Source organism: Salvelinus sp. IW2-2015, linkage group LG4q.1:29 (genome assembly GCF_002910315.2).
Source record: "Salvelinus sp. IW2-2015 linkage group LG4q.1:29, ASM291031v2, whole genome shotgun sequence".
NCBI classification, from domain to species: Eukaryota; Metazoa; Chordata; class Actinopteri; order Salmoniformes; family Salmonidae; genus Salvelinus; species Salvelinus sp. IW2-2015.
In genome coordinates, this window is record NC_036842.1 from 38,727,780 (window position 1) to 38,747,922 (window position 20,143).

Consider the following 20,143-nt stretch of genomic DNA (forward strand, 5'->3'; position numbering starts at 1 on the left):
TACTGCATAAACATATCTTAAGGAATCAGCTTTAAAAAAAGGGGCTCAGACTGGTCTAGAGAAGCTAATTTACACAGATCTCGCATTACAGATTAGTCTCAGATTCTTATGATCAATACCAATCCAACAATATCAGCTGCATAACAAAGCCGATGACTCCTCCCTATGCATTTGAACTGAATTCAGACAAGCCTCAAAGCTTTCGCCTCAACTGCTGTAGTGTAAATCCAAGGTCGAGACAAAACATCTGCTAATTGCATCTGACCTTCAGCGAAAAAGGGCAAGTAGGCAGCAATAAAGAAGAAGCCTTAAATATCAGCCGTTCTCTCTCTCTCTCCAGGGTGAAAGGCGCTAGATTCCCCAGTGCTAGCTTTCTGATGTCTACTGCGTTAGCTCAGAATTAGCTTTAGCACGGTTTTGCTCAAGGTGGCATTCATGGCTATAGGCATTTCATTGGTCACTGCCAGGCATAGATCCTATAGACCTGTAGTAGACTACTTCCTGTGTCCAGTGTGCATGTCCAGTATAATATAAAAACTGTCCAGGCAGCCCAGATCCAACCACCGACTGACAGGGAGGTGGATAAGTAGTATCGGCAACAGATAACCCTTGTGATGACGTAACACACCAGTGCCTCTGCTGATTACGGTTTACAGCCATGCTGGTGTGTGGAAGGAGACTGGGCTTGACCACTGAGCAGATAACAGAGCCTCTGAAGGGATGTGCTTTGGTTTTGGACGCCACGTGTGATCAAAAGCACTGATACCTGCCACCCAAATTTAGGGCAGGGCAAGTCCACGGTAAACAATTACTCACTTTAAAAATGTATGCAAAAGAAGAAGAAAAAGACTGATTTCAAAGTTTAACAAACCATACAACTATAAGCACAACAACTACTTTTAACCATTTACACCCCAAAAAATTACAAAAACAAATTTAGTTGTTGAACTTTGCAGATGCAAACCTTGGTTACAGAATTTCCCTCGGGTTTTTATGCAACCACACTTTCCAAAAACTTGAATATCTTCTCCACATTAAGATTTTAACATGTCTGCAGAAAGAATGGTGTGTCAGCTACGACAWCTCTTTCACATAGAGTTGATCAGGCTATTGATTYTGGCATATWGTCCCACTCCTCTTCCATGGCGAAGTTGCTGGATATTGGTGGGAACTGGAACACACTGTTGTACACGTCGATCCAGAGCATCCCAAACATGCTAATGGATGACATATCTGATGAGTATGCAGGGAACTGGGACATTTTCAGCTTCCAGGAATTGTGTACAGATCCTTGCAACATGGTGCAWTGCATTATCACAAAARTCTTTGGTTGTGTAAACCCAGTTACATCAGATGTCCGGTGGCTGGTCTCAGACATTCCCGCAGGTGAAGAAGCCGGYTGTGGATGTCCTGGGCTGGCGTGGTTACACYTGGTCTGTGGTTGTGAMGCCAGTTGGACGTACTGCCAAATTCCCTAAWACAACGTTGGAGGCGGCTTATGGTAGAGAAATGATCATTCAATTATTTATCGCCAGCTCTGGTGGACATTCCTGCAGTCAAGCATGCCAATTGCATGCTCCCTCAAAACATGAGACATCTGTGCCATTGTCTTGTGACACAACTGCACATTTTAGAGTGGTCTTTTATTGTCCCCAGCACAAGGTGCACCTGTGTAATGATCATGCCGTTTAATCAGATTCTTGATATGCCACAACTGTCACCTGGATGGATTATCTTGAAAAGGAGAAAAGCTCACTAACAGGGATGTAAAATTTGTGCACATAGATAATTTATGGGATCTTTTATTTGAGCTCATGAAACATGGGACTTTACATGTTGCATTTATATTTTTGTTCAGTATAAATATAAGTTCTTCACGTCATTGTGTTGATGTATTTCTGAAGCCTTTTAAGACTTTCTGGTGAATGTTTTCTAAGACCCCCTTTTCCACCCGTTTACGCAGAWATCAGCCCTCCATACAGACAGCCCATGTGACTAGACATGTCTTGTCACTAAGCAGAGCAGTTGCTATGGATACTGAACTGAGGGCCAAGGCACTTATTTATAAGCGAGAAAAAAAAACGTAATTTATTTGCTCACTCTTTCTGAATGTGCCCAATCATTACTGCACTGGTGCAATTACAAGTCAGGCCCGCACATGAGTTACACTGGTTCATAACCCAAAATGACCTTCTGGATTTCAATCACAATTAGGTAAACTGACAGCAGCGCTCAGGAGTTGGCTAAGGAAACAATTCATTCATGAGCTTTTAAATCTTTCAGGTTCTACACAGATATGATGTAAAACTGGCGTTACACAAGGAAGCTCACCCGTTCGAATGCAGACGTTGTACTGTTGGTTGCATGAGCCCCAGTGAATCCAGATGTCACAGAATACGTTCAGACGAGCTTGTTCATAGGCATAACCAGCTATCATAATGCTTTAAAAATGTGGACTTCTTTGGGAATTTCATTTGGAGGGCAGTAGGCCTAAGTTTCAATTTGTGGCAACTGCACAAGGACACCTACTTCAGCCGGCATTGGGTTATATACAGCTTCATTGTTAGGATATGCCCTGCAGCGCTACTGGAAGAATGGAGTCTTCACACGGTTAAAGAGTTTGTTCATCGTTGATGTGGTTACGTCATGCTATAGGTTTGCAACTTCTTCTCTTTGTTAAGTACGGCTTGTTCCCTTGATATTACAGACAGCAAATGTAGGACAGGTCTGATTGTGCAAAGCAGGGACGACTACGGAGGGTGTTTTATCATTCCTCAGTCAGACGCCAGCTGTAAGCCATGTAGGGGGGTTGTCAGATAGGGCCCTAAAGTGGTTCAGGGATGACAAAAGGAGACTATCATTTCGCATTGCCTTTACTTGAGAGGTAATTCCTCCATTTCCATTGGGCGTCCCCGAGTGGCGCAGCAGTCTAAGGCACTGCATCTCAGTGCAAGAGGCAGTCCCTGTTTCGAATCCAGGCTGTATCACATCCGACCGTGATTGGGAGTCCCAAAGTGCGGCGCYCAATTGGCCCAGAATCGTCCAGGTTTGGCCGGAGTAGGCCGTCATTGTAAATWWWAAAAAWAAATGTCCTGATTTTTTTTAWMGGGGGTTGATCAACGACATGACACCCCCTTCCAGGACATAATTTTCCGTTATAGCYGGCATTCTGGGTTTCTCCAAACCCCTGTGGTTCTCTGTTGGTTAAGTGCATGGATCATGAGCAAGCCAGAAGAGTGTTTTGTCTAGATTTGAGGTCACAGCCTCAGTCAGTCTCAAACCACTTACGTTTCAAGACTCAGCAAGTAAAAGCATCTGGGTGAAAGGCAACAGTGTTAGTAAAACTAGGTTGCATTTTAGGCATAGTCAAACATTTTCCATGTTGTATCTTTTTTTCAGAAGCACTATGTAATAAGTCTTCAGCCAAAGCAGTGGATGTGGGCGAGTAAAGAGTTCCCACCATTGACATGACAAATGTAGGTTTACACCGCTTTTCTCAAAGTACTCTGAGAGGAAAGAAACTACAAGGGAATGTTATTCATTAAAACCACCCCAACCTTTATTCTGACAAAAAAAAAATGTCATGAAACTCTAGCAAGAGCAGGAGTCGTCATGAGAAATGATAACGGTCCATGGGGGGTAAATGGTTGTTACAAAGCCAAAATAACATTTAATAGATTATGATCACTTTGTTGGGCAAGGTCCAACCGAAATGTGACTTCCGCTTTTAACCCAATCCCTCCTAYAGACACATACATAGACAGGTTTTGGAGAGGGGCAGAGGGCTGCCACATRGGGTGCCCGGGGAGTCGTTGTTGTGGGGAGTTAAGTTCCCTGCTCAAGGACACAATGGCAGGCAATGGCATCMAGAATTTGATACTGGTAGTAGCCCTCCGGTTGCCAGCTCACTGATAGATTRTTCCCGGGACTTGAACTGGCAACCCTCCAGTTGCTGGCTCGCCTCTGACTGCAAGGCTACCTTCATTTATTTATTAATATATTAGCCTACTCATTAAAAGCTAGAATCCTTAATTGAAACAATAACAAAGTGGTCACCCCACCTCTGTTTTTAAAGCTGAGGGATGGGCCTGGAGAAATGTAACCACTCAAAATCCGCTATGGATGCAAGGAATGACCATCCATGATAGACATAACCTGGTTAAAACTGTTTCAGGCTATATGCAGTGTTACATTTACTTTGTTTGGCCTCCCGAGTGGCACAGCAGTCTAAGGCACCGCATCGCAGTGCTTTAAGCATCACTACAGATCCGGGTTCGATACCAGGCTGTCATGCAGCCGGCTGTAACCGGGAGACCCATGAGGCGGCGKACAATTGGCCCAGCGTCATCCGGTTTAGGGGAGGGTTTGGCCAGCCGTGATTTCCTTGTCCCTCTAGCAACTTGTGGCGGGCCGGGCGCCTGCAAGCTGACTTTGGTCGCCAGCTGGACGATGTTGTTTCCTCCGACACATTAGTGCGGCTGMCTTCTGGGTTAAGAGAGKAGTGCGGCTTGGCAGGGTCGTGTTTCGGAGGACGCAAGGCTGAACCTGAACTGAGAACATGAGGTATTTACAAGTTATATTCTTTAAGAATCAAACTGGGTATAGGCTATGTAAAACATTCAAACAGGTCAGGGTGTAAGCATTGCAAAGTGCAGGGCAGCTGCGGGTTATACTGAGGGTAGGCCTACAGGCACCAGGAGTGAGGGTAGGCCTACGGGCACCAGGAGTGAGGGTAGGCCTACGGGCACCAGGAGTGAGGGTAGGCCTACGGGCACCAGGAGTGAGGGTAGGCCTACGTGCACCAGGAGTGAGGGTAGGCCTACGTGCACCAGGGGTGAGGGTAGGCCTATGTGTACCAGGAGTGAGGGTAGGCCTACGTACACCAGGAGTGAGAGTAGGCCTACGTACCCCAGGAGTGAGAGTAGGCCCATGTACACAAGGAGTGAGAGTAGGCCTATGTACCCTCGCCCATTGGGATCAACGACCCCTGAGGGATCTGCCACGTACACAACCAACCAATAAATCACTTTAGCCAGATTCCTCTGATTATCTTTAGCAGTGCCAGTGTCTGGCTCAAAAGAACCCCAAAGAAAACAGGGCTGAGGGTCTTCGATAAACACAATGCTTGAAACAAGAGGGGCGGGCAAGGGGTTTGTGTGTGTGTGTGTGTGTGGTGGACCACAGCTGATTGAGAGCTGAGAAACAAGATTCTACAACACTTCATTGCAGAATAAATATGATATGGGGTTGTGGTGTAACAGAACGTAGTTGATCTGTACGGATCACCCCCCACGGTTCGACACGCATGTGAACCACGGATCACTCCCCACGGTTCGACACGCATGTGAACCACGGATCACCGCCCCCACGGTTCGACACGCGAATCGTGTGAACCACGGATCACCCCCCCACGGTTCGACACGCATGTGAACACGGATCACCCCCCACGGTTCGACGCGCATGTGAACCGCACGGATCACCCCCACCGGTTCGACACGCATGTGAACCACGGATCACCCCCCCACGGTTCGACACGCATGTGAACCACGGATCAATTGCAAAGTTTACACCATCATAGTGTTGAAATGCAGTTTTACTGTCGCTGTTACTTTTTAAGTAATAATTCCTAAATCTCGATGCAGAGCTGCAGTGAATAGATAACGACAAGGTTGATTTACTCTGAAGGTTGATTTGATTCTTTTTTTAAAAGCAGTTGTGTGTACTATTCACGTGAACAGGGCATGTTGAATCCCAATGAATCAATCTTGGATGCTCGCGTTGCAAAGCAAAGAAGAAAAAAGAGCAGTGACAGCCATGGCTGGGGGAGGAGCTGAAGAACTGGAAAAGCCTCCCGCTTCATTTAAGTCTCATGTACGGGAGCATTTTGGCTTCCCTGTCAAATTAATGAAGAAGGGTGGGGGACAGCACGACTACGGTGTGTAGGCATTGAGACACGAAATCCGTATGATCATGGAATACATGGAGCGTGGCCACACATTTAAAGCGTATCAACCCTGGTGTGTCGGTGACGGAGCCAACTCAGCCAAGAGACAACTTCTCACAGCGGCATTTAAGCAGCCCTTTGCTGCAGAATCAGACCGGGCTTAAGTCATCACCAAATCTATTGGGATGTTTATGCGGCAGACATGAGGCCATACTCTGTTGTGGAAAACAAAGGGTTTAAAATTATGGTGAAAGTGCATGAGCCACGCTAACGAATCCCCTCGCGCCCACACTTCAGTATGAAGATCGATCCAGATCTTTATGAACAGGAAAATATCAAAATTGTCGACGAATTATCCAAGGCATCCTCTGTTGCCCTCACCACAGAGGAGTGGACCTCCAGGGTAACAGAAAGCTATGTGAATGACTGCTCACTACACCACAGAGGAGTGGACCTCCATGGTAACGAGAAAGCTACGTGACTGTGTGCTCACTACACAAGAGGAGTGGGTCTCCAGGGTAACAGAAAGCTACGTGACTGACTGCTCACTACACCACAGAGGAGTGGGAGATGTGAAGTCCGGTGCTACAGACACGCCCCTCAGAGTCACACAGGCACAAATCTGCCACAGGTACTGCTAGGAGCGGTGCGGGAGTGGAAGCTAGAGAGGCCCAATAGCAATAGCCCAACCACGCACAGATAATGCCAAGAACCAAGTAAATGCAGTGATAGAGGCTGGACTGGGGCCACAGATAGCTTGCTTTGCACTTGTGATCAATTTAGCATCCTAAAGGGGAATCTCAGTGAATCAGATGGACCGCCTCCTTGGGAGGATCAGGAAGGTGGTTTCCTTTTTCCACCGGAGCACAAGCCACTCATGTGCTTAAGACCAAGCAGGAAGTGTTAGCAGCTACTGACCCACAAGCTCATACACGATGTCACAACGAAGATGGAACTCTGGGGGGGAAAAGAAAAAAAGACATCGTCATTTGTCTGATGATGACGTGAAAGTGGCAGAGGAGGTCCTCCAGGTGCCTAAACCCACTCAAAACGGTTACAACCCTACTGAGCACTGAACCTGTTACCGTCTGTGTCCATGATCCCTACCTCTGAAAACAAGGATCCTACCCTCTTGAAACAAGGATCCTACCTTCTGAAACAAGGATCCTACTTCTGAAAACAAGGATCCTACCTCTGAAAACAAGGATCCTACCTTGAAAACAAGGATCCTACAATCCACGGCCCAAGTGAGGAAGACAGCACCGTCACTAGAGATGTCAAGGCTGCCATTAGAGAGGACCTGAACCCCAGATACCCCCTCAATGTACAGGACTACCTTCATAGATTTACTGCACTGGATCCAAGGTTCAAGTCCCCGTCTCACCTAGTCCGTCTCACCTAGACCCTGCCCTATACCGGAGGACATACAGTGATCCACCACTGAGATTGTGGCCACTGAAGAGGTAAAAGGAAATGCATGTGCGAGCAAGGAGGCCTCAAAACCTGACTCAGTTACACCAGCTCTGTCAGGAGGAATGGGCCAAAATTCACCCAACTCATTGTGGGAAGCTTGTGGAAGGCTACCCGAAACGTTTGACCCAAGTTCAACAATTTAAAGGCAATGCTAACAAATATTCAATTGAGTGTATGTAAACTTCTGACCCACTGGGAATGTGATGAAATAAATAAAAGCTGAAATAATCACTCTACTATTATTCTGACATTTCACATTCTTAAAATAAAGTGGTGACCCTAACTGACCTAAGACAGGGAATGTTTACTAGGATTAAATGTAAGGAATTGTGAAAAACGAAGTTCAAATGTATTTGTCGGAAGTTTACGTACACCTTAGTCTTCAACTGTGTGTGTGTGATATATATAATATATATAAGCTACGTGACTGTTCACTACACCACAGAGGAGTGGGCCTCCAGGATAACAGAATATATATACACACACACAGTACCAGTCTAAAGTGGAGTTAATTTGTGGAATTTCTTTCCTTCTTAATGCGTTTGAGTCAATCAGTGTGTTTGTGACAAGGTAGGGTGGATACAGAAGTAGCCTATTTGGTAAAAGACCAAGTCCAAATTATGGCAGAACAGCTCAAAATAAGCAAAGAGAAACACAGTCCATCAATACTTTAAGACATGAGGGTCAGTCAATGCGGAAATTTTAAAGAATTTTAAAGTTTCTTCAATTGCAGTCGTAAAAACCATCAACGGCTGTGATGAACTGGTTCTCATGAGGACCGCCACAGGAATAGAAGACCCAGAGTTACTTCTGATGCAGAGGATAAGTTCATTAGAGTTAACTGTACCTCAGATTGCAGCACAAATAAATGCTTCAGAGTTCAAGTAACAGACACATTTCAACATCAACTATTCAGAGGAGACTGTGTGAAACAGGCCTTCATGGTCAAAATTGCTGCAAAGAAACCACTACTAAAGGACACCATAAGAAGAGACTGCTTGGTCAAGAAACACGACAATGGACATTAGACCGGAAGAAATTTGTCCTTTGGTCTGATGAGTCCAATTGAGATTTTTGGTTCCAACCGCCATGTCTTTGTGAGACACAGAGTAGGTGAACGAATGACTCCACATGTGTGTTCGCACCATGAAGCATGGAGAGGTGGTGTGATGGTGCTTTGCTGGTGACACTGATTTATTTAGAATTCAAGGCACACAATCGCTGCAGAATGCTGGTTACGCCATCCCATCTGGTTTGCGCTTAGTGGGACTAGCATTTGTTTTCAACAGGACAATGACACAACACACCTCCAGGCTGTGTAAAGGCTATTTGACCAAGAAGGAGAGTGATGGAGTGTGCATCAGATGACCTGGCCTCACAATATCACCCGATCGTCAAGCCCAAATTGAGATGGTTTGGGATTCATTTTTCTTATTTAACCTATATTTAACTAGGCAAGTCAGTTAAGAACAAATTATTATTTACAATGACAGCCTAGGAACAGTGGGTTAACTGCCTTGTTCAGGGGCAGAACGACAGATTTTTACCTTGCCAGCTCGAGGATTCAATCTAGCAACATTTCGGTTACTGGCTCAACGCTCTAACCACGAGGCTACCTGCCGCCCCATGAGTTGGACCGCAGATTGAAGGAAAAGCAGCCAACAAGTGCTCAGTATATTTGGGAACTCCTTCAAGACTGTTGGAAAAGTATCCCAGGTGAAGCTGGTTGAGAGAATAACAAGTGTGCAAAGCTGTCATTACATTTACATTTACATTTAAGTCATTTAGCAGACGCTCTTATCCAGAGCGACTCAAGGCAAAGGGTGGCTATTTTAAAGAATCTCAAATATATGTTGCTTTGTTTAACACTTTTTTGGTTACTACATGATTCCATGTGTTATTTCATAGTTTTAAAAGTCTTCAGTAATGTTTTACAATGTAGAAAAAAGTACAAATTAAGAAAAACCCTTGACTGAGTAGTTGTGTCCAAACTTTTGACTGGTACTGTATATGCAGAAATTATAAAATGGACCCATTAGGACTATATATTTTTATAATAGAAATTGCCAATGAACAATCACCAAAATAAAAGTTACAGGGAGAATTWAAAATAATAATARTAATTTAGCTGTATTGATTGTTTGAGCAAAAGAACACAGCATTCGCCATAAAATTGGCATTAAAACTGCTAAATTATCTGAGCTCCATGGCAGAATATGTAGAATTGCAGGAAATTGGCTTAAAAATACAAAACAGTTCTCTACACCTCCAAGATGGGGGAGCTCTAAAATTCAGGTGCATGATAGGCCGAACGCATCTATTGCCACACCCACCGCCTAAGCCCCTTTCCGATACATAAAAAACCCTGATCTAAATCCCATGTTCTAAATTCTTGAGTGTGCCAGTTTTAATTTCCTTCCACCACTAATTTCCACCTAATACCTCAGTGGTGTTTAATGTAGGCAAGTTCTCACAGTATCAGTCAAGCACAATTTGGCAGTTTGTCTTCCCTTTGACTCCCATGTGTAGGCCTACACTAGCCTGTTGTAGGGAGAGGAGCTAAAGTACGATCCAATTATGCCCTACCCTACCAGCATAATTGAAGGTAGAGAGGGATTATAGGCTACGGTTTCTACAGAATGGTTCCATTGTGGTGACTATAAGAGGTGCAATGACTCACTGTATTTCTATCACCTAACCACAATCTTGTGTGTCAAATAATTATTTTTTTTGCTTGTGAAATATTTGCATAGATCACAAACTATTATCCCATTATGTAGGCTTACTGTATGGTTACAAGATTGGCCATCATCATCCTTGGAACAGGTGGAATCACAGAATCCACACCAGCATTCTGAATTTTCAGTTTGTTGATATTGAAAACGGATTGCATCATCCATTAGTTGCAAGCATAAAATCCCATGACACCGACTATTGTTGAGATAAAACAAWAGCTAGATTTGATCATACTGCTGTCCCTATGCTATAGCACCATGTAAAATGTATTTAGCCACATGCAGTACCATGCATGTAAATTGGTGTTCAGATTATAGAGCCACCTGTCAAAATAGCTAGCAGAATGTAATGGGCTAATGTGACGCTCCAATAGCCATTACAGGAAAGGCATTTCTACTTTTTGGCGCAGAACATAATTTTCAACCAGCCTTAACTTGGCGAGACTATCTTTGTTCTCGATTTGGCCAAACATGTATCTTCTAAAATGTCTGTGTCCAGTTGCAGGTGGTTCGTTTGAATTTAGAAAATGTACCGTTATTAAAATGTTTTGCTCCATGAAGTAATCCAACAATGTGTACGCCACCATGTTGTCTARTTCAAATCTTCTCATTGATTGAGACAGGTGGGTCCACCCCAAAGTGCTACACACAGGTCTCGATCATTGAGAGAATATTTGAAATAGACAAGATGGTGGTGTACACATTGTTGGATTACTTTATGGCGCAAAACAATTATTTTAACAAAGGAGTATTTTATKAATTCAAATGAACCACCTGCAACTGYYRACATACATTTTAGATTAAACATGTTTGTCCGAATCGAGAACGAAGACAGTAGTATCCCCAAATTAAATGATCTGTGCTACACCAAACAGTACCTATCCTGTAACGGCTAATGGAGCATCACATTAGCCTGTTATAATATGTTAGCTAGATACCATGGTGTACACATTGGAGAGCTAGCTAGCTAGTCTACAACAGATACACAMGAATAAGTAGCTTACTAGTAGGGACGCCAAATTGCAGGTGTTCCCAGCAACTGAACAGCTTGCTCTAGTACTGGTTTACTTTTTGTACGCTTTCAGCATTCAGTGAGTCATTTCCTTGACAGCACGAATTCAGATGAGGAATATATGATTTCAAATAACACTGGGTCATTCAATATGCTTTTCCCTTCCACTCCCAAAACATGAACAATGCTATATTCTTCAGGCATATATCCTAGAACCAACGTTGGATAAGCTTTCATCAAGGTAGAACGAACCGCAATCTTACCAATATCGACCCGTTCAGCTGATGATATCCCAATGCAATCCTCCACCAATGCGGAAAATGGTTGTTTCACCTGTGCAAAGGAACCTCCGCCAGCGTGCAGTGATTTCTCCGCAGAATTAAAACCGGTACCGATGCCTGCCGTTTTCACGGGCGATGTTTTTTGAAGATTTTAAGTTAGAAACCATGAACGTAACCTTCTTACTACTACTAGCTACACACTATCCGAATTGAATAGGGAGAAATCCGTCGMTGTCAGGCGGGAGAGGGGTTGACATAAGAACACTCCCACTGGAAATCTCTAGGAAAAATATCGTACGCTCAAACAGCGCCCCCTCGTGCTACATTGTAGTAGTCAATAGCAGCTCCACTCCTGACAAATTTACAGGCACTGTAGTTCCCAATGCAATACATCAAAGACAGTACAGTATGAAAACTGTTTATCCAGTCCCCGATCACACTAGTAGGCGTTTTCCAGAGCGAAATTGGCTAGCTTAGCTCATGCGTAGAAACACGTCATCGGGTCTAACAAGTCGTCTGTCGACGAACTGCGCATGTGCAGGTCGTCAAATCAAAGGCACTCCTTGGATATAAAGTTGTTTTTTGACYAAAATGAAAACGTCTCAGTTTGTCACTCTTACGAGGTTGGAGTAATAATATATTTATCTGCTTACGACATTGGCTTGAATCTAGGTTGTGTCTTTAGATATCGAGAAAATAAACAACTAAAGAATACTTTTGCACTTCTCTCATTGACTTCTCAAACCCCAAACGCCGTCCTGGTCTGTTTGGTCTATTTTGCAAGCGTTCCCAGAAGTCAAGCGATGTTGTGCCTCTTGGTTTAGAAACTCTGATTACGTTCTCTGTGTTTTCTTCTTCTTCGAGTTTTAATGGTAGACTACAACCTACTGGTGTGTTCCCGTGTGGCTCAGTTGGTAGAGCATGGCGCTTGCAACGCCAGGGTTGTGGGTTCATTGCCCACGGGGGGACCAGGATGAATATGTATGAACTTTCCAATTTGTAAGTCGCTCTGGATAAGAGCGTCTGCTAAATGACTTAAATGTAAATGTGTTGCTGCCACCTACTGTACTGGGTAGTGAAATAAAAATATTCCACTCCTTAGGTCACAGTTCAAATCACATCCCTACACAGGCTCAGGAACCTGTGAAGATAAGAGTATTATTCGACAGAATTCCTTGTCCTCTGCTGTAAAATCCCCCCCAAAACATAGACGCACTCACACCGATGCCTATTTTCTCAGGATTTCTCTGTTTGCGCTGTACAGTTGATAATCAATGCAGTAAACGCTACAAAGTCCACCTTCTTTAACACGCAACATYTCAGGATCCCTCTGTTCGACAAAGAATAATCACTGGTGTCTCCTTGTACTACAATTATGTCTTCAACGTCACTCCTTTCTTCCACTCTTCTCACCCCGCCTCCGGAGAGCAGGCATTCTGGACAGCCCTTAATCTCGTCTCCTTCACCCTAACAGGGCACTTCAGTAATGTTCGCCACCACAATTGTAACATTTAGGCTCAGCCGGCATAGGATACTCCTCCCGTTTACATACACTTGACACATGACCAAATAATTTACATTTATCACACTGCATGGGTTTAGGCATGAAGGCTCTTGCAGGGTATTTCACAAAACCCAAATACTACGTGAGAAGGGAGAAACTCTTCTTCAAAAACCAACAGAATGGATAGAGTGGGTTTCCTCACTCCATACACCATGCGGGTCAGTCGGTGTGCACCAACCACTTGATCCAATTCTTAATGTATTTCCCTTGCATTTGCTTGTAGCACATAACATTACCCCCTTGATAGGCACACTGCTTTGAAGATCCACACACAACACATTCCAATCRGACATCTTCCTGAGCACGCTCCCTTCTGGTCCACGGATGCACAGAAAACCAAAATAAGACCACTTCTCATTACTCTCGCCGACGCCACCTCATCTTATCCACGATTTTCATAGACTTCAAAACAGATCTCCCAGGTAACTCCATTGATCCAAAACCCTCACTSCGACCCCAAATGAATCAGAACAAGGATCGGATTTACTAGATTCCACTACCACTTTACTTGTCTTGTTTATTTTTGTAATCCAATTCCTCTCACTCTCATCTCCACTCCAAGTGTCATCTYCTTCAAACAGAACATRCACTTCCGCCATCTTCCTACCCTCCTCCACCCGCTTCTGTGTGTTTTAGTAGCCCTTCTCCATTTTAAGTGTAATAATGAAAAAGCATATATTTTAGGGTTATTTTATAGCCCTTGTAGAACTGTAGATCTAGGCTGATTCTGTGTCTGGGGAACAGCCATATGGGTACAGTATTGGCACATACATTAACCAAACAAAGCTGTGGGGGGGGGGGGAATCCACTTGAACGCTCCTCCACCTGTGGTACATTCGTCTATCATCTCTGAGCTCCAACTTCTCCCACATTCTGAACTTTGACGTCACATACAAAGYAAATTACCTTGATAACAGCATTTTCGGCAGTTAAATGCCACAAAAAAACATGATAAAATACAATCTATTAATTTGTTTACGAGGATGATATCTGTACTTTTATTTTATGGTTGTTGCAGCTTGTTTGCCATGAACTAATCGGCGTTATCAACGAGTTCAAAGCATGTGAACGCACACAACTCGTTTCTTCCAGTTTACAAGTATTTTCCGAGTTTCCCACTTATTATGCAAGCAGCATAACCTGTGGGCACTGGCGTCGTCTACTGATTGAGAGGATCACAGACGTGTACAGACGTTAACACGCTTGAATAATGCAAAAACGGCAAAACAATGTCCATTCGTTTGATGATGTAAACTAGCGCTCTTGGTTCAAAGCTTAGTCTGCATATCCAGCATACATATTGATAACTTAAACTATTCATGCCACATCAAAAGATAAATKATTTTCAGGCCCGTAAAAAATGTTCGTCAAAATATCACGGTGTAATTCGCACCTTGTTTGCAAACCATAACACAAAATATAGCTGACTTCAAAGCTGCTAGTCATCCAAATCTTGATTCGTCACGTCTCTCCCAGTCAAGATCATCTTTGCTCGATCCCCGAACCCAAGTTCCTTTTTTCATGGCACGGTGTCCCGAGTGAGTGGAGAATTCACTGAACGACCAATGGAATTATCTAAAATGGTTTTAGCGCGCGCACTTTTATAAAATTAGATATTTCTTCTTCTATACAATGTTGATCAGTACAATAAAACGAGTCCCACGTGGAAGGGAAACCATGAAATCAGCCAAAACAAGCTCAATAACTCAATGCATGCACACACTTCTATTGAATATGCATTCACCTGTATTGTAAATAGGCCTAGGCTACATTTTGATTTACCCAGATTATCAAAAGACTAGAGATTTACCACTCAAATAAATTATTATTATGTAGTTAGATTGCTAAAAAAATAAGTCACATTGTTTGTATAATTGTAGTTGATTAAAAATGTAACAATTCAAATGTAATGATACTGAACTCAAAAGATTTGTCTGGATCAAGTGCCATTATGTGACTATGGCTAATACACCTTCTGTTTTTCCCTTGGTATCTTTTTMGTATCGAGTATTACGATACTAAATCTGGTACTGTTCTCAAAGTCATACAACACAACCCAGTTATGGCTTAACAGTCATTCATTCAACAAGAAATCAACATATATAGCAGCAAACAAAATAATATGTTTTTACAATGAATATCACCTTTGACCTTTCAAAGCCAAATCTACAGCTACCACATTTGTATGACAAACTCTTAACAACCCCCCTCCCCCCCACACACACATACAATGACATACTGTATGTTCTGTAATTGATGTCTGTAATTACACTTAAAATCTTCCAGAGTGAGAAATAAAGTCTTCAGCTGTTATTGTTGGTCATTCACATCGTGTAATTGGTGCATCMTTACAACTTTGTTTTGGTGCATTGTTGGAAGAAGACCTTTTTCTAGGTGTATCGCAGTACGGTACGTTTTCCAGAAGAAGGCTCTCTCTAGGTCGGAGTTCTGTGAAATGAAAAGACACAGGAAACACTGGAGGCTAAATGTGAAAAACAAACCCTTGTGGGCATAGCCTAAACCCCTATTCATATCGTTCTTATATTTGACTGACGTAATTGTTGTGTTTCTCATTACCCAACGTGCCAAAAAAATATATCATTTTTTTTCTTCTCCCTTTTCTTGATGTATTAAGACTTGATTGTTTAAAAAGAAAATAACTTACGAATCCTATCTTCAGCTACATGCTCGGCTTGTACGACATCTTGACGAAGAAACACTTCCACACCAGCGGCCATTTTAATCATCTGGAAAAATACAGTAGAAACATGAACAATCTTTCTATTGTGCTCAGTCTCTAGACACATCAATCAGTCAAATGTATTTATAAAGCCCTTTTTTTACATCAGCCGATGTCACAAAGTGCTATACAGAAACACAGCCTAAAACCCCAYACAGCAAGCAATGCAGATGTAGAAGCACGGTGGTAAGGTAAAACTGTTAAACAAGTATGTGTTTAACATTACCACATACCAGTTATCAATATGTATGCTGGATATGTAGACTAAGCTTTGAACCAAGAGTGCTAGCTCATATCATCGATAAGACCCGCCTTTCCTGATGAATGAATGCAAAGCCTACTATACCTGATGAATGAATGCAAAGCCTACTATACCTGATGAATGAATGCAAAGCCTACTATACCTGATGAATGAATGCAAAGCCTACTATACCTGATNTACCTGATGAATGAATGCAAAGCCTACTATACCTGATGAATGAATGCAAAGCCTACTATACCTGATGAATGAATGCAAAGCCTACTATACCTGATTGATGTTTTCCTCCGAAGTCTCATTTTTGTTTTTCCTGAATTCCTCATTTATCTTTCGTCTTGCAGCTTAGGGGGTTGAAAATAAAATAAAAAGCTAGTCAGGTCAAACAGCTGTTACAGTCACTGCTACTACACATATCGTATAGTCAGAGCTTCCAGGATTTCAGATGGATTTTTTGTGTGATATTTGCGGTGTAAAATGCGAGATTTTGCTGCAGCTATTTTGACATTTTGCATAATATGCAACGATTTTGTTAAATTTGTCACAAATGCACTGACAGAGTTTGTTGACATGTGGTTTGATTGAAACATTATGCAGCAGCATTGCAGTTCTTAACACAAACCGGTGTGCCTGGCACCTACCGTTCAAAGATACTTAAATATTTTGTCTTGCCCATTCACCCTCTGAATGGCACACACACACACTCCGTCTCTCAATTGTCTCAAGGCTTAAACAAAAAAAATCCTTCTTTAACCTGTATCATCCCCTTCATCTACAATGATTGAAGTGGATTTAACAAGTGGCATCAATAAGGGATCATAGCTTTCACCTGGATTCACCTGGTCAGTCTATGTCATGGAAAGAGCAGGTGTTCTTAATGTTTTGTATGCTCAAGTGTATGTTTAACACTACCATATATATATCTAGTACTACACAACTGATTCCACTTATTAAAAATAATKAACTGTCTACTATCTAGCTACTCATTTGATAATAGCCAACTACCTGTCAATGCTCTGGTATCTTCTTTGAACAACTCCATTCTTGTTCTGTGCAGTGCTTTGAACACTCTGAGGACCTATGTAAAGAAACGACAAAATAACCTTTAACATACAACAATCTCTATTACACTACAATAACACTACAAGCAAGTATTCATTACCTTCTTGATGGCCAAGCCTAGGACTGGGTAAGTTAGCTAATATAGCCAGCTAGGCTAGTTTACTAGCTTGCTAGCTAGTTCAAATGCTAAAACATGTGAGCTGGTTTATCTTATACGACTATCCAGATTAGCAAAAATTACTATTATTATATTGTTTTCAGTCGTATAGAAAATCAAATGCTTATGAAGCAATATATAATATAAAAACATGCCAAAATCTTAACGTTTTCACAATCACCTTCAAACGAGAAGCCATCTTGACTTTACAATTGAACCGACTCGACAGTAAGCAATACGCAATACAGGCACGATGCAGCATCAGAGAGCGTATGGAACCATGAAGAATGATAGAGGCCTCTAGTGGCCAAAAGGCCGTACTTGCATGGGCAGCGCCATTGAGGGCTTCCACCATTTTCATGCGGTCAACTGGGTGGGAGTTCCAACTTCATTGACCGATCCTTCCCGTTGACCCTGTTGGAGCAGTAGCGGTGCGTGGGTAAAATCCCTGGGGAAGCCAAGCCAGTAAAAACGCCATATTACATTTACATTAKATTTTAGTCATTTAGCAGACGCTCTTATCCAGAGCGACTTACAGTAGAGTGCATACATTTTATTACATTTTACATACTGAGACAAGGATATCCCTACCGGCCAAACCCTCCCTAACCTGGACGACGCTATGCCAATTGTGCGTCGCCCCACGGACCTCCCGGTTGCGGCCGGCTGCGACAGAGCCTGGGCGTGAACCCATAGACTCTGGTGGCGCAGCTAGCACTGCGATGCAGTGCCCTAGACCATTACAACCTATGTTGTGATAATTGTGTTGTTTGCTCTATAACCCATTCGTTCATACACCACCGTGAATTACAATTAGGCCGTGACAACAAAAATACAACAGTCACACAGTGGCTGAATAAATTCAACTACACATACGTTTGTTTCATCGCAAACCCACAGAGCAACATCTGACTGGTGAAGTCCACAAAGCAAATATTGTATGTAACAAACAGTTATATGGCCAGCAGCATGGTCAAGCAAGTTAATGTTTGACAGTTTACTAAACAACTACTGATTTAGAACCACAGAGTTACTGCAAATCAGTACAAAGACAACAGGAGCACCGTTATTCCAGAACTATTTCAACTTAAACATTTAAACATCATCAAATCAACAAGACTATATATGCTTAGTTTAATACACTGAAAACAAACTTAAAAGGATCAGAACTTTTTTTTCAAATTTTGGCTAAAATTACATACCCAAATTTAACTGGAAGGTTGCTGGATCGAATCCCTGAGCTGATAAGGTAAACATCTGTAGTCCTGCCRCTGAGCAGGGCAGTTAACACACTGTTCCCCGGATGCCAAAGATGTGGATGTCGATTAAGGCAGCCCCCCGCACCTCTCTGATTCAGAGGGGTTGGGTTAAATGCTGAAGACACATTTCAGTTGAATACATTCAGTTGGACAACTGACTAGGTATCCCCCTTTCCCTGAGCCAGTGGCAGAATATATTAATTTATGATTAGATCAAAAATCGCTGTCATAATCATTGGAATGGCGCTAGAAATGAGTGGAGTATTTAATTGAAGAAGTTAGATGCAGTGGTTGCTGCACGCCGACTGACCCGTATGGTGGATGTAGTGGTTGCTGCACGCCGCTGACCCGTATGGTGGATGGAGTGGTTGGTGCACGCCGACTGACCCGCTATGGTGGATGGAGTGGTTGGTGCACGCCGGCGACTGACCCGTATGGTGGATGTAGTGGTTGGTGCACGCCGACTGACCCGTATGGTGGATGAGTGGTTGGTGCACGCCGACTGACCCGTATGGTGGATGGAGTGGTTGGTGCACGCCGACTGACCGTATGGTGGATGGAGTGGTTGGTGCACGCCGACTGACCCGTATGGTGGATGTAGTGGTTGGTGGCACGCCACTGACCCGTATGGTGGATGTAGTGGTTGGTGCACGCCGACTGAACCCCGTATGGTGGATGGAGTGGTTGGTGCACGCCGACTGACCCGTATGGTGGATGTAGTGGTTGAGTGCACCGACTGACCCGTATGGTGGATGGAGTGGTTGGTGCACGCCGACTGACCCGTATGGTGGATGGATGGTTGGTGCCACGCCGACTGACCCGTATGGTGGATGGAGTGGTTGGTGCACGCCGACTGACCCGTATGGTGGATGGAGTGTTGGTGCACGCCGACTGACCCTGAGCCTGTGTAGGGTGTAATTTGGACTAGACTGAAGGAGTGGGATGGGTTTTGGATTATTTGTATTTTGTATTGTACAGTGCATACAGAAGTATTCAACCCTTTGACTTTTTCCACATTGTTATTCTAAAAAAAAAAAAAAAACAATCATCCTCATCAATCTACACACAATACCCATAATGACAAAAGCGAAAACAGGTTTTTAGACATTTTTGCTAATTTATTAAAAAATAGAAAACAGAAATACCTTATTTACATAAGTATTCAGACCCTTTGCTATGAGAACTCGAAATTGAGCTCAGGTGCATCCTGTTTCCATTGATCATCCTTGAGATGTTTACAACTTTATTGGTGTCCATCTGTTGTATATTCAATTGATTGGACATGATTTGGAAAGGCACAAACCTGTCTATATAAGTTCCCACAGTTGACAGTGCATGTCGGAAAAAAAAACAAGCCATGAGGCCAATGGAATTGTCAGTAGAGCTTCGAATCAGGAATGTGTCGAGACACAGATTTGTGAAAAGGTACAACAAAAATTTGCAGCTTTGAAGGTCCCCAAGAACACAGTGGCCTCCATCATTCTTAAATGGAAGAAGTTCGGAACCACCAAGACTCTTACTAGAGCTGGCCGCCCGGCCAAACTGAGCAATCGGGGAGAAAGGGCCTTGGTCAGGGAGGTGACCAAGAACCCGATGGTCACTCTGACAGAGTCCAAGTTCCTCTGTTGGGAGATTGAGACCTTCCAGAATGACACCCATC

The 20,143-nt window shown here is 43.2% G+C and overlaps 2 protein-coding genes across 2 annotated transcripts in view; both read right to left on the reverse strand.

Moving 5' to 3' along the window:
• Positions 1-11,851, reverse strand: part of cdc42se2 (CDC42 small effector 2) — a 105,266-nt gene extending 93,415 nt beyond the window's left edge. The window contains exon 1 of the mRNA XM_023983082.2: positions 11,428-11,851. The gene's annotated coding sequence lies outside the window, so the exon portion shown is untranslated. The remainder of the gene's footprint in view (positions 1-11,427) is intronic.
• A 3,218-nt stretch (positions 11,852-15,069) lies between these two features.
• lyrm7 (LYR motif containing 7) lies at positions 15,070-17,513 on the reverse strand. The gene is made up of 5 exons (XM_070442904.1): positions 17,406-17,513; positions 17,011-17,083; positions 16,279-16,349; positions 15,675-15,756; positions 15,070-15,457 (listed from the first exon to the last, which is right to left on the reverse strand). The coding sequence occupies exons 1-5, from the start codon at positions 17,484-17,486 to the stop codon at positions 15,330-15,332; spliced, it is 435 nt and encodes a 144-aa protein (XP_070299005.1). The 5' UTR covers positions 17,487-17,513; the 3' UTR covers positions 15,070-15,329.
• Positions 17,514-20,143: the final 2,630 nt, after the last annotated feature.